This window comes from Schistocerca americana, chromosome 11 (genome assembly GCF_021461395.2).
Source record: "Schistocerca americana isolate TAMUIC-IGC-003095 chromosome 11, iqSchAmer2.1, whole genome shotgun sequence".
Classification (NCBI taxonomy): domain Eukaryota; kingdom Metazoa; phylum Arthropoda; class Insecta; order Orthoptera; family Acrididae; genus Schistocerca; species Schistocerca americana.
The window spans coordinates 191,162,808-191,178,732 of NC_060129.1; the positions used below are offsets into that span (position 1 = coordinate 191,162,808).

The window sequence follows — 15,925 nt, forward strand, 5'->3', positions numbered from 1 at the left end:
ATTCAAATTTTCAGCTCAAATATCTTTGGAATAACAATGACTTTCATGGGTATGAATGTAAGGCTGGTGTTCTTGAAAGTAAATACTGTAATACATTGTAAAATGTTAACAAACATTATTTTTGGTGCAAATTTATGTTTTTTTAAATGGACACCCCATATTATTTCTTACACAGTCAATAAGATGAAAAATCAGAAAAAAAGTGATGTTTGGTACATCACAATATAACAATTACATCCCAAGAAATTTCAAAGTCAAGTTGACAATTGAAACAAATGGAACACACCACCATTGCACATCATGAGATGCAAGTGTGAATCTCATGTTGCTCGTAATTGTGGTTTGATTAATGTACTATGTTGCAACAAATGCTATACTTACTGCTATTTACACACTTAATAACTGGACTGGAAACAACACAGATGTCTGGTCACACAAATTCATATGACTCGCATTTACTCCTCTGTTAGATGCTTAGTCAGCCATTGATTACGTTTACCCTGGCCAGTGATACCTGGATTTTCGTTAGCATTATGTCCACTCTAGTACTGTAATAAAGATCAGTAAAGCACAAACAAGTAACCCCTTTCCTTATTTTTCATTGTGTGTGATTGGACATATGTATTGTTTCCAGTCCACTTTAATACCAGTGTAAATAGCAGTAAGTACAGTGTTTGTTGCATTGTAGTACATCAATCACATCACAATTATGAGAAACACAAAGTTCATGCTCACATCTCAGGACGAGCAATTGTGGCATCTTTGATTTATTTCAAGTGTCAACTTCACCTTGCAATTTCTTGGGATGTAATTGAGATATTGCAATGTAACAAATGCCATTCTTTTTGCAATTTTTCATGTTATGGATTGTGTAAGAAATAATGCAGGGTGTCCATTTAAAAAAAACGTAAGTTTATATTGGCAATAATATTTGCTTATGTTTTAGAATATCTCATACTATTTACATTCATGGGCCCCCGCCTTATATTCATACCTGTGAAAATAATTTTTCAATATTTGTAGTTGCTTAAGCGGGCCACACTGTATATCCTTAAATAATGGCCATTATGATATCATTTCCCCTTTAAATATATCCAGACAGCATTTTGTCCTTTTGCTTTCACCACTGCCAGTAATTGGTTGTCTTCTCTAATCTTAGCTCTTTTTGAATTCTCTCCAGGTGCAAGGATTGATATTTTCCATACGAGACTAGTTCTGGTTAATTACTTCATTGTAAATATGTTCTCAGTATTTAACCTTTCATCTAACATCAGATTAGTTAGTGTTGAAGTCACTGTTAGTGCAATGCCATACCACTAAAAACAAGTTAAATAACATTCATATTCAGCTTCATGGCTATCAGTTAATGAAACAGTTATCACCCACCAAAACATATTCAGTATGGTAAGGTAACAACAAGATGCTCTATCTATTCACTGAGAGTGTGACACACACAGATGTGATCCTCAAGAGGACATATGAGTAACTGCAAAATTGTATATTGGAAGTGTTTCAATTACTGTCTTCCCCTACAGTTTTTACCCTCTACAGCTTCCTCTAGTACCACAGAAGTTATGCCCTGGTGTCTTAAAACATATCCTGTCCTTTCCTACTGTAAGTCTTTTCCACATATTCCTTTCCATACAAATTCTGCGGAGAACTTCTTCAGTTCTAATCTTATTGATCTACTAATTTTAAGCTTCATTCTGTCACACCAAACCTCAAACACTTTGATTTTTTTCCCCTTGTGGTTTTCCCATGGTCTTATTCACTACTATACAACGGTGTGCACAAAATTTATATTTTTAGAACTTTCTTCCTCAGATTGATTCCTATTTTCGACACTAATAGAGTTATTTTAGCTAGGAATGATCACTTTTCCTGTGCCAGTGTACTTCTGAGATGAGATTTATTCTGTCTGAGTTTTTGCCTACCACACCTAGAATAGAAGTTTGTGGCACAACTTAATTAGAAGAAGGGATCGGTTGGTAGGACATGTTCTGAGGCATCAAGGGATCACCAATTTAGTATTGGAGGGCAGCATGGAGGGTAAAAATCGTAGATGGAGACCAAGAGATGAATACACTAAACAGATGCAGGTTGCAGTAGGTACTGGGAGATGAAGAAGCTTGCACAGGATAGAGTAGCATGGAGAGCTGCATCAAACCAGTCTCAGGACTGAAGACTATAATAACAACAACCTAGAATAGCTTTTCATCATGCTCCCATCTCTGCAATGTCCTTGTCACACTCTATGCTCCTTCTGCACCCATCTCCCTACCCTATGGCTCTCACCCCTGTGACCATCCCTGGTGCAAGACTTGCCCTGTGCACTCTCCTACCACCACCTATACCAGCCCTATAACTGGCAAAGCATATACTATCAAAGGGAGAGCCCTTTGTGAAACAACACATGCCATATACCAGCCATTATACAATCATTGTTTGGCCTTTTACATCAGCATGACTACCACCATATTATCAGTTAGGATGACTGGGCATAGGCAGAGGGTTTATACCGGCAACAGACAATATCCTCTTGCAGAGCATGCTCTACAACATGACAGTTGTGACCTCGGTGCGTGTCCCACCATACGTGCCATCTGGATTCTTCCACCAGACACCAGTTTGTCAGAACTCCACTGGTGGGAACTGGCACTACAACACGTCCAACCTTCTTGCCACTCACCTGGCCTTTATTTACAAAAATTTCTTTGATCTCAGCATTTCTTCACAGTAATTACTCCTTGATTCACTCCATTTAGGTCTTCGACATGTTTTATTTTCTGACCTGTCTATTTTTCGCTATCCCCCCCTTCCCCGCTCCTACCTTTGTTACATAAAATGCACTTAGCTATTCACTCTTATTAGCTTGTGCTTGATGTTTCAGCAGTAATCTCTGTCGTGCATATTACACCATCTTCCACCTTTAAGCTCTCAGGTTTCAAATCTCATCTGGTACAGTCCCCAACAATCAGTTTTTCCTCCTCATCCCATCCAGTAAGTATTCTATGAGCCGGTGTTCTAGGTGACTTTTCCGACCTGTACACCTTATGCTAAACCTCTCCAGTCCTTTTCCCTCACCCCTCTGCCTTCTCCTTCAACTCTTCTGGCAAAAGGAGGAGCCACTGTCTCCAAGAGCATGCAGAAGGGAAACCTCTTTTATGTGTGTGTTCTCCTGTTGCTACTTGGTGAGTAGAGTTCTTTTTCTTAGAATTTCATACACCTTGAACTCTTTTACATTGATGAACACTTTTTCTGGGTCAAGATTTCCTATGAAACTATATTGAAAATATAATGTAATGGGATAGATTAAAAAAGTCTGCTCACCAAGCAGTGGCAGGAGAACACACATATAAAAAGTATTACAGTTTGCAACCTTTCAAAGCCAGTGGCTCCTTCTGGCAGAAGGGTTGAAGGCAAAGAAAGAGGTGTGAAGGAAAAGTACTGATATGGTTTAGGAAAAGGGATAGTGTTTGGAATTGTCACCCAGACCCATCTGGTAAGTCTCCCTTGACCCAGATTTTTGTGAAACTTTTCCTAATTCTACCACTTTTCCCGAACCTCAACAGTCATTTTCTTTCCTTATCATTCCATCTGATAAGTCTCCCTTGATCTGGGGTTCTGGTTGACTTTTCCAAACTACCCCTTTTCATATGCCTTGCCAGTCCTTATCTTTTCACGCTCCTTCCTTCCCCTTCATCTGCTCCACCAGAAGAAGCCACCACTGGTTCTGAACTGTTAACTGTAATACTTTTTATATGTGTGTTCTCCTGCTACCACGTCGTGAGTAGGTTTTTTATTTATCCCATTACATTCTATGAAATTGAAATTGTCTTGATTTTTTTACAGTATCATTTTGAAGATATGAATACAGAGATCCATTATTAGATTCAAAGGATGGATCTCAACTCCCCCTCTACAACGTTCCCCAATTTTCTGCAGAGACCACTCCCCCCCCCCCCCCCCCCCAAGAAAAAAATCAACAGCCAGTCTATTTTATAAAGTTTTCGCTAAGTGGTCAGCACATTCACACACAATTTTGTATTTTATCTTCCCCATTCATCTTCACACCCATATTTCAAAATCCCCAGGATTCTCTTTTCTTTCCACAGAATCAGAGTTCTTTATAACAGAATGATCCACACAATAGACATCACTGATAGGCTCTTGATGTGAAATCAGTATTGCTGCCAAATATCCTACTAGAATGAGTTTTCTGTCCACAATGGAGTGTGCGCTGATAAGGAACTGCCTGGCAGATTAAACCTGTGTGCCACATTGGAGCTCGAACCTGGGACATTTGACTTTCGCAGGCAAGCGCTCTGCCAACTGAGCTATCCAAGCATGACTGATGACTCATCTTCACAGTTTTATTTCTGCAAGTACTTCACAGAAGTTCACCTGAATACCTTGCAAGACTAGCACTCCTCGAATAATGGATACTGAAGAGGCATGGTTTAATCACAGCCTGGGGGATTCTATCCCTGATGAATTTTCACAGCAGCGGAGTGTGCGCTGATATGAAACTTGCTGAGAGATTAAAATTGTGTGCCAGACCTGAGTGCAAACCAAGGATCTTTGCCTTTGATGGGCAAGTGGTAGAATGCCTGCCTGTGAAACGTGGAGGTCCCAGGTTCGAGTCCCAGTCTGGCAAATAAATTTAATTTGTCAGGGAGTTTCAAATATCCTAGTATTTGCAAATACCAACTTTGCCACTGATATTTATATTTTTATTTCTGCTGCATACCTCCATTTTACATTCTCTTTGGTACATGTTTCTATTATTTAATTGTACTTTACCTTTTATCACGCCAAATCGTTTACAGAAGACTGTACTGTTTTCAACATTTCTTAAAAGTTCATTTTCATTGTTTGTTAAGATGACTATAGTGTCTGCAAATCTGATCATCATTATGTCTGACTAGCAGCAGTGTTGTGTTACATATTATCCCAGTTCTGTGAATCAGAACTCTTGCCGTTTCACTGTGAGCATAATCATTTGCCTTAATTTGACTTAATGAGTCTTCTTTCATTCCAGTCCACTCTCATTTTCCTCATCATGTTTCAATTTTTTCTCATTCTATGCTTTAAAAGCTTTTTCCTTGCATATAACTTGCATGCATAACATGGCTTTCCTTCCAGTAAGTCTCTCCTGTAAGCCCTGTAACAATCTTTATATTTTTTTCTATTTCTGCTCCTTTTTTTCCTCTTAGATACTTCTTCTTTTGAGTATTTTGTCAGACATCAAGTGAGTACTTATTGCTTTCTTCTTTGTCATTGTTTCTATTTTATGATTACTGACCTTAATTACACTCCTGGAAATGGAAAAAAGAACACATTGACACCGGTGTGTCAGACCCACCATACTTGCTCCGGACACTGCGAGAGGGCTGTACAAGCAATGATCACGCGCACGGCACAGCGGACACACCAGGAACCCCGGTGTTGGCCGTCGAATGGCGCTAGCTGCGCAGCATTTGTGCACCGCCGCCGTCAGTGTCAGCCAGTTTGCCGTGGCATACGGAGCTCCATCGCATTCTTTAACACTGGTAGCATGCCACGACAGCGTGGACGTGAACCGTATGTGCAGTTGACGGACTTTGAGCGAGGGCGTATAGTGGGCATGCGGGAGGCCGGGTGGACGTACCGCCGAATTGCTCAACACGTGGGGCGTGAAGTCTCCACAGTACATCGATGTTGTCGCCAGTGGTCGGCGGAAGGTGCACGTGCCCGTCGACCTGGGACCGGACCGCAGCGACGCACGGATGCACGCCAAGACCGTAGGATCCTACGCAGTGCCGTAGGGGACCGCAACGCCACTTCCCAGCAAATTAGGGACACTGTTGCTCCTGGGGTATCGGCGAGGACCATTCGCAACCGTCTCCATGAAGCTGGGCTACGGTCCCGCACACCGTTAGGCCGTCTTCCGCTCACGCCCCAACATCGTGCAGCCCGCCTCCGGTGGTGTCGCGACAGGCGTGAATGGAGGGACGAATGGAGACGTGTCGTCTTCAGCGATGAGAGTTGCTTCTGCCTTGGTGCCAATGATGGTCGTATGTGTGTTTGGCGCCGTGCAGGTGAGCGCCACAATCAGGACTGCATACGACCGAGGCACACAGGGCCAACATCCGGCATCATGGGGTGGGGAGCGATCTCCTACACTGGCCGTACACCACTGGTGATCGTCAAGGGGACACTGAATAGCGCATGGCACATCCAAATTGTCATCGAACCCATCGTTCTACCATTCCTAGACCGGCAAGGGAACTTGCTGTTCCAACAGGACAATGCACGTCCGCATGTATCCCGTGCCACCCAACGTGCTCTAGAAGGTGTAAGTCAACTACCCTGGCCAGCAAGATCTCCAGATCTGTCCCCTATTGAGCATGTTTGGGACTGGATGAAGCGTCGTCTCACGCGGTCTGCACGTCCAGCACGAACGCTGGTCCAACTGAGGCGCCAGGTGGAAATGGCATGGCAAGCCGTTCCACAGGACTACATCCAGCATCTCTACGATTGTCTCCATGGGAGAATAGCAGCCTGCATTGCTGCGAAAGATGAATATACACTGTACTAGTGCCGACATTGTGCATGCTCTGTTGCCTGTGTCTATGTGCCTGTGGTTCTGTCAGTGTGATCATGTGATGTATCTGACCCCAGGAATGTGTCAATAAAGTTTCCCCTTCCTGGGACAATGAATTCACGGTGTTCTTATTTCAATTTCCAGGAGTGTATATTGTACATAAAAAATGTCAAATGTGTGTGAAGTCCTAAGGGAGCAAACTGCTGAGGTCATCAGTCCCTAGACTTACACACTACTAAAACTAACTTAAACTAACATATGCCAAGAACAACTCACACGCCCATGGCCGAGGGAGGACTTGAACCTCCGGTAGGAGGGGGCATGACATGGCGCCTCAGACCGCACGGCTCTTGTATAGTAGATAAAATGATAAGTGCATAAATAATTTAAATATCCAATTTGACACTATTATAGGTAAATTTAAGTTAAAACACATTTATTATCACTGAAAACCTCTATGACGTTCAACTTGCTTATAAAAAGTTCCATTGTTATTACAAAATAGGTCAACAGTCTACAAAGATATTGAAGAAATGTTGAATACATGCATTGTAGCAGTGTTTATTTGTAATAGCAACTCAAGAAATCTTACTTGGTGACTGCTTAGTTAGGGATAAGTATGGCATTGTTCACAGAGCCTACGTAAAATACTTATATTAGATCATGAAGCATGGGCTTTACATTGGTAAAGGAAATTATTTGAGAATGAAGATACATACACTCATATTTTGTTGCTGGATAACAGGCTCCCAATTCCTAATTCACAACCATGTGAATATCAATTACTACAGCCACGCCAGTTTTATACATTGAGAGGGTTATTTTAAGTTACCTCACTGTGATCTTCAGCTTGGAGCAGTCTGTGAACCCTCGACTTGTTAAATATTCTTCTTATGTGTAGAATAACTTAATTTTTACTAAAAACCAAGATCTTGCAACTCAGATCTTTTAAGGCTTTTATTGTGCCTTTTAAATACAGCACATTTAGATGGTAAGGATGTTGTCGTTGGAGACCTTCTGGATAATGAATAACAGCTGTTTTTTAATACATACATATATAAGTTGATTATATAAATTTCTGGTCATTGGTATTCCTTGACAGCATTGCTGGTGCAGAAGACTGTTTGCTGCCATTGATTACCTTGCCCATCAAGACTGCAAGACCATTTTCTACTCTCTTGGAATGGCATGCAGACTAGGTGGAATACCCGATGCAAATAATAAAACGTACAAAACAGGACTTGCCCTCTAATAAATCTTCTTCCATGATACTTAAAACTTTATATTCTAATTGCATTTTCTGGATAGCAAAAATTCATACAATTCTACCAATAAAGCTTGTTCATTTACATTCAAAATTAATATGGGATTTCACATCCCCATAATGAAATTATCTATTTCCAAAAATATCTGGAAAATCTCATGCCCTGACAATGTGCTTGGACATCAGACTTCATGGTGAAATAATTCCTGCAGGCTCCAAAATTACACTTGGCCCACCTTAATTTATTGATCCCACATTCACAGGATAGTCATGGGATCTTCACTAATGCAAGTGTCAATATCACAGAATGGTAAATCACTGTCTCAACAGGTCACAGTCCTGGACCTGTCAAATTCTGACACATACTGGTGGACATTTCTCCTCCTTTTTACATGATGAGTAACGCAGTCTTGTCGCAAACAACAAACCTTCAAATGTGACTTCACAATGAGAGACTGGCTGCATAATTTTTTCTTACATTCAGAATGTTGATGACATTTCTCCCACCTGCTTTGTGCAGTTGCTGTGTAGATGGCCACTCAGTTGGAAAAAAAGTGGCAGTAATTTATTGCAAAGTGTTTGGATGGAAGGATTGTCTTTTCTCTCTGAGTTACTTATCAGAAGACTGCTCTTGCAGCTCACACTTAGTACAGACACATACTTCTGGGCCAGACATGGTTCCCCCAGTTGGACGCATTGCTTATTGTAAGCCACCAATATGAAATGGAGTAGGATGTTAGATATGGCCTCAGTTGCCTGAGACTACAGTCATTTGTGTGTGAGTTGCGTTTTCATGAGTGTGAATGTGTGTGTTTGTCATCTGATTTTGGCAAAGGCCTTACTGGCTGAAAGCTATATTTGTGATGCTCTTTTTGTTGTGCCTATCTGTGACTCAGCATCTCTGCTATATGGTGAGTAGCAACTTTCCTTTACACAATATTGTTAGGATATTACATGAGTAGCTAGAGGTTGTGGGCAAAGTGTGGATTCCAGAATTGGAGTTCTTTGGCATCAGCCTATGATCTGGGCATGTACATCCTTTCGTCACTCCTCCAAAACTTTGTTTGAATTACTCCTCCAAACCACCAGCAACTTGACCACCCCCTGCATTTTGTATAATGAATTACATGTTCTCTATTTACCATGTCTTCCACTTTTTATTTCAGTAATAATCTCTTTATTGCTCACCCCTAAGTCCTTTCTCTCCCACCTCAACATTGCACTGAAATGCCAATTATTTGCATATTTAGGCATCCAGTACACCTTTCACCATTTTGACATTTGTTACATGGCACCTTCATGATGTTGCACTTTTCACGGCCAGCCTTGTATTTTGTACACAGTGCGTGACATGTAGTGATGTTCTAGAGACCACATAGGACTTCTAGAGACCATGTATTATAGTACAGTGATTTAATTATTCTAGTTACTTATGCTATTGTGTAATGCAGGCTCATGTAACAAGTAGTCCATTATTCTGTATAAAATATCAACTTTATCTGCTTGTATGTCATTCTTTGAAAGTTGCATAATACTAACAATATACCTTTATTGTAGCAATGACCATGTTAAATATCGTGTATTATATATAATGTTTTAATATACACCACAAAGTGGAACTGTCTGTTGGGTAACATACACTGATCAGTGAAAATGACCACTGACCTGCTATTGACATAAACTGATCCAAGCGATAGCAACATTACCTGCCGAGCAAAGACTGCTAGTCAGACACACACATGGTGCATGTAGTATCAGTGAGCATGCCATCCTTGCATAGAATGGGGAAGGTGTACAATCTATCTGAGTTTGACTGAGAGCAGATTGTGATGGCCCAGAGGCTTGGCACAAATATTTCAGAAACTGTATGACTTGTCAGGTATTTGAGGAGTGCTGTGGTTAGTGACGTGAAACCATGTCCAGACGTTGTGGGGTTGGGTGGCTATCCCTCATTACAGGTGTTGGATGTAATAGGCTGGGCAGATCGGCAAAACAGGACAGGTGGCAAACTGTGCCAGAAGTAACATTAGGCTTTAATGCTAGACAGATTACTATGGACGCACAGTGCACCAAATGCTTAACGTCGGGCCTCTGCAGCTGATGACCCATGCATGCGCCAGTGTTAACACCACAACATCGGCAACTATGTATGTACTGGGCTCGTGATCATTAGCACTGGACACTAGCACGGTGTTAGAGCATTGCACAGTCTGATGAATCCCGATACCTTCTTCATCGTGCTGATGGGATGGTGCAAACCCTTCATTTTTCAGAGGAACAGCTCCTTGATATCTGCACTGTGGGACAGAGATGAGCTGGCGATGGCTTCCTTATGCTCTGGGGAACATTCATGTGGGCATCTGCAAGTCCAGTGCAGCTTGTGAAGGCAGCATGATGGCCAGGAATTATCGTACACTGGTTGCAGACCACATTCATTCTTACAGACCATGCATATCCCTTCATGACAATCACATTTCCCGACAGCAGTGGCAATTTTCAATAAGATAATATGCCATGTCACAAGGCCAGGAGTGTGATGAAATGGTTCAAGGAAAACAGTGGTGATTTCTGTTTGATGTGCTGGCTCCCCAACTTGTCAGATCTGAACCTGATCAAACACATCTTGGATGTGATTGAGCGTTGCATCAGAGCTCATCACCCCTTTCCCTGGAATATGCGGGAATTAGGTGACTTCTGTGTGCAGATGTCTTGCCAACTCCCTCCAGCAACCTAACAAGGCCTCATTGCTTCCATGCCATGATGTGTTGCCACTGTTATCCATGTGGAAGGTGAACATACTGGTTATTAGGTAGGTGATCGTAATGTTCTGCTGATCAGTGTAATGTTGTACAGTTGGTTTTCTTGAATAGGATTTTTATAAGAATTCCAGTGGCTAGAAGAGTTGATAGCCAGATTATGTGACACACTAGTTTTACAGCAAACTATTTTTCAAAACCCTAAATTTTATAAAAGTTTGATTGCTGTTATGATCACATTATACATTTAAAAAAAATGTATGTACTACAGATAAAGGAAAAGGTCAGTGATGAACATATGAACTCCAAATTTACTTGTTATGTACATTGATAATTTGACTCACTCATTCTGACATACCTAGAGGGAACATTGAGCCCTGATTGAATTGTGTTTGTGTGCCAGAAGATTTCATGCCATACCCCAGGCAATCTGTGATTGAATATGAGAAGTAGCCAATATTAATATATGATGACTAAGAGTCTTTTTTTCTAACATTGTATTCACTTTGCCTGGTGTAAGTGTGAATAAAATTTAGTATTTTAGTGATTGTTAATTGTTAATATGGTGCACAGTACTAGATTTGGTCAGTGTTTTCTCATTACTTATGTGAATTGACTTTTAGACACCCTGATGATATTGTTTTCAGACTGAAATGTAAGGAAACTAATAAATTAACTAATTATTAGTTGTTGATTGTTCTAAGTTATCCATGATCATTAGTATCATAAATATTAATTATTCTATGCAACTTGCTCTGGTTTAATTATTGAGTGAGAACTGGTGGTGAATTCCTACATACTTTTTTGTCCAGCAGTTTGTTTCTGCATGACCAGCATAAGATGTTCAGATCTATTTTTCAGCTGTTGCTGGTTTATGTTCACTGTGAAAGTAAAACCAGAGTTTCGATTTCTCTCAGGGGGACTGAATTGAAGTCTAGGTGGAGCTGATGTGATTTAGATTTTTCGTTATGATTCTGATGTTCTGAGGTAAATTCAAGTGTGTTTCCTTCCAGTGCTTCTCCTGCAGGTGTTACTGTGCTTTTCTCTCAACAGCCATGGTTTCAGTTGTGTGTTTCAAATTTTATAAAGTAACTGAGTCATTGTTTTTATGTTCATAACAAGTAATGTAGAAGTAATTATATATCTTCACTCAGAGTTGTCTTATTCATTTTTATTTGATTATCTCGATGTTTCAGATCATCTCATCTGTCCAATGAAAACTATGGCTCTTCATTTAAAGAAACTGTTTCACCAGCTGTGACCCGTGATGAGCTGACACAGGAAACTGTCACGCACAGTAATTCCTTCTGCAATGCAGATAACATGAGTGAGATGGATAATGAATTCTGTGACTTCACCTGTGATACATGCCTGCAAAGATTTTCATCAAAATACAGCCTCATAATGCATGTATTCACTCACATTGACACTGCACAGCCACCATTACATGTTTGTAGATGTTGTGGAGAAGTGTTTCTTGACAATGATGCCCTGAATAAGCATGTCAGTATGAAGGAGGATGGCAGGACTTTGATTGCACAACCATTTCCTGATACCAGGGAGGTTCACAGCTGTAGAGATGTGTGCGAGAATATATTCACTGCAAAAGATCACATGCCTGTTGCTCTAACTGCACCCACTGTTAGTGATTCATGTGGACAGTTTGCAAACATTTATTATGCCTCACAGGGCTATTACTGTGATCCCAGTAGCTGGTCTCTCTGTCAAAAAAATGGTAAAACAGTTTCCTCATGCCTTATACACGCCAAGCCACACAAGTGTGATGTATGCAGCAAATCTTTTGCTTATGCATCTCTTCTCAGAACCCATTCCTTAGTACATTCTGGAGTAATGTCGCACAAATGTGATGTTTGTGGAAAAATGTTTGTTAGTGTTGATCATCTTAAAAATCACAAATCAGTGCATTCTGCAGCAGAGAAACACAAGTGTGATGTCTGTGGCAAACTGTATACTACAGTTCATAACCTCAAAGCTCATACATTAGTGCACTCTGCAGCGAAGGCACACGAATGTGCTATATGTGGGAAATTGTTTGCTACACTTGGTCAGCTCAAATCCCATGCAATAGTTCATTCTGGTGTGAAGAAACACAAGTGTGATGTTTGTGGCAAATTGTTTGCTAGATTTGGTGAACTCAAAGTTCATGGCCTAGTTCATTCTGCAGTGAAGTCACATGAGTGTGATATTTGCGGAAAATTGTTTGCTAGACCTAGTAATCTCAAAGCCCATACCCTACTACATTCTGCAGTGAAATCACACAAATGTAATGTTTGTGGTAAATTTTTTTCTAGACTTGGGCAGCTCAAGAACCATGAATTAGTGCATTCTGGGGTGAAGGCACACAAATGTGTTGTGTGTGAAAAATCGTTTGCTTTAGTCAGTAATCTCAAATCCCACGCATTATTGCATTTGGGGGTGAAGGCACACAAATGTGATGTTTGTGGCAAATTGTTTGCTACACTTCGTGAGGTCAAGTACCATTCGATAGTACATTCTGGGTTAAAGTCACACCAGTGTGATGTGTGTGGCAAATTGTTTGCTAGACGTAGTGAGCTCAAAGTTCATTTGTTAGTACATTCTGATTTGAAGCCACACAAATGCAATTGTTGTAGCAAATCTTTTGTACGGGCTGTTGATCTCAGGAGGCATATGCAAGCACATTTTAAGAGGAAAGGGCATGTAGCTTCACATATTGAAAGCTCCCATCCTAGTTAGATGTACAGCAAATTTTGTACTTAATTCAGTGTTTGAACTTCAGTGCAAGATTGGTAATGAAGTGCTTTACTGTGAATAATTAATTGGCTGTTTGTTGTGACAGTTCATATTTTTATTCTGACAAATTCATTTTGTGATATGTATTTCATTTTGTTAGCTGTGTTTTGTAAGTGTATTTGCAAACAAGCAAAGTGGATGTAAAAAGTGTAATTTCTGTTGTTGCTGTTTCAGAGTGTTCTTTATATATATATAGAGAGTATATATAATCAGTTGGACAACACTGCCAGCAATCCTTAAAATGAATATTTCAGCTCTTTTATTCATATCAGAGTAGAGAAAATTGTGTGTGTGTGCAGTGGAACAGTTATACTGGAATGTTAAGCGAGTTAAGATATACATTAGACTGTGCAAAAATAGTTCCAGGAATTACTTCTATGATGTTCAGTGCTTCTCATATTGCAAAAAATACAAAAGTAACTAAATATAAAAGCCAGTCGAATGAAAACCAAAGACCCACCATAATACCTGTCCCAGCGACAGGTGGCTCCACTATTCTTATGTTTTGGTACTGTCACCGCTGTGGTATGGTAACGGCATAATGCCACATGAGAGGACCACATAGGCGTTGGGTAATGGCCTTGGTTGTTGGTGTACGGGTGGGGTGTGTTCGTGCAGCTGTTGACTTTGAGGCAAGTGAAGAAGAGCAGGGAGGTGTGGTTCATTTTCTGGTGGCTGAGGGTGCTAGAGTACACAAAATTCATCATCGCATATCAGCTGTGTACGGTGAACACTGCATCCCTGGTATGTGTGCACAAGTGACAGAGGAGATTCCAGGAAGGGCACATATCACTGCAAGATCCGTGCCCAGGACAGACCTGTTGAGCTATTAACCCTGATGTGGGGGGCAGATTGATGGTCATATCTGAGTACGCTGATGAATAACAGAGGATGAAATTTGTGTTCAGGTAAGCTTTAGTCATGGCTCCATGCATGCTGTCATCAAAGATTGCTTGCATTACTACAAATTTTTGGCACAATGGGTGCTACATCCACTGAATGAGGAACAAATATCCACAGAATGGTGTCACGTCTTGAGTCATTTACTGTGGTACCACAAGAAAGGGCATCCACATTGTCAAAGGGGACAAAAGGTGATGGCACCATTTCAAGCCTGAGGGCAAATGGTAAAGTCAACAGTGGAAACATTGCACTTCTCCCCTGCCAAGGAAGGCCAAAGCTGTTAACACAAATTCAGGTAAGATATGATGACATCCTCCTTCGAATTCAGGGGCCCTCTGCTCATTGAGTTCCTTGAGCGTGGAACCACAGTCAATGCTCAATGCTGCAAAGACATTGTGCAGACACTGTGACGTGCTGTAAAGTCGAAAGACCCAGGATGCGGTCAGATGGAATCATCCTTTTTGTTGGTAATGCCCCCCCCTCCCCCCCCCCCCCCCCACACACACACACTCTCTGCCAATGGGATTAAAGCTGTGCTCCAGCAATTTGATTGGGATCACTGCAACATCCTCTGTACAGCCCAGATGCTTCACAATGTGATTTTCATGTACCATATTTAACTGACTAAGACAAAGTTTTTTCCCAAATTTGTAATTCGAAAACCATGGGGTCAATTTATATTCCCAGACTAAACTATTGTTGCTGAGGTCAACTTTTCTAGATTACTTGATAGATTAATATAGAGCTCATCATCCATTTACAAATGACACTTTGGCTATTAAGGTTTCACACAAATTTATTTTGAAGCATTCCAAAGGATAGGGTGTAGTGATGACTTCATTTGAATAAGCTCAAGGTTTCCCAATATGCTGAAGCACTCAGTACAGTATTGACCTTACTCGAACAATTGTGTGACAATTGAATCATGACTGTAGTGCAAGGGATAAATGAGAAACTATGAAGCAGTCACTATGATAGCCACTACAACAGTCTAACGCTCTGTTTAAAAATTGACAGTTTTGTGAAACTCAGGAGGAAGTAGAATTTAATTCTATCAACTTAAAAACTTCTGTTGGATTTGAACAGGTTTGCAGCAAAATTTCTCATTAGCATATGGATGTTTATTGGTTTTTAAATAAAAGTAACATTAAAAGGTGAAAATCTTTCCTTCAAAAACCTTTATTTGATTCTGAACTGAAGTCAATATTTTATTTGGTTACAAGAAACTGTAATGATTTCCTAGGGGGGTTGCAAGTGAGTAATTCGGAGACTGTTCACATTTTAGAATACCGGTGAATAGCATCACTAGCATGTTAACTGGTTTTAGAACAAGATGGTAACATTCAGATGAAATAAGAAAGAAATCGGATTAAACTGACAGCAATTGTTATCCCAAGAATAGTGGTAAGATCATTGTGGGGATAGTATCAATATACCTCACTAAATCACAGGACAATCAAAAGTTCGACAATTGGACTGAGCTGCTGCTGTTGCATATGAGCTGCACCATAGGGGATATTGCTGTATGTATTTCACTATTCTTCAAGCACAGCAGTACGGAAGGGTTGGAAGGTGAACAGTGACATCTTGGGTGATAACTACCTTGAGTGTGGGCAAAGGAGT

The 15,925-nt window shown here is 40.6% G+C and overlaps 1 protein-coding gene across 3 annotated transcripts in view; it reads left to right on the top strand.

Annotated features, from left to right (window-relative positions):
- Positions 1–13,565, top strand: part of LOC124553728 (zinc finger protein 665-like) — a 43,219-nt gene extending 29,654 nt beyond the window's left edge. For all 3 annotated transcript variants that reach the window (XM_047127648.1, XM_047127647.1, XM_047127649.1), the window contains one exon: positions 11,803–13,565. In XM_047127648.1, coding sequence (XP_046983604.1) covers positions 11,803–13,342 — 1,540 coding nt within the window. In that variant the 3' untranslated portion in view covers positions 13,343–13,565. The remainder of the gene's footprint in view (positions 1–11,802) is intronic.
- The last annotated feature ends 2,360 nt before the right edge of the window (positions 13,566–15,925 follow it).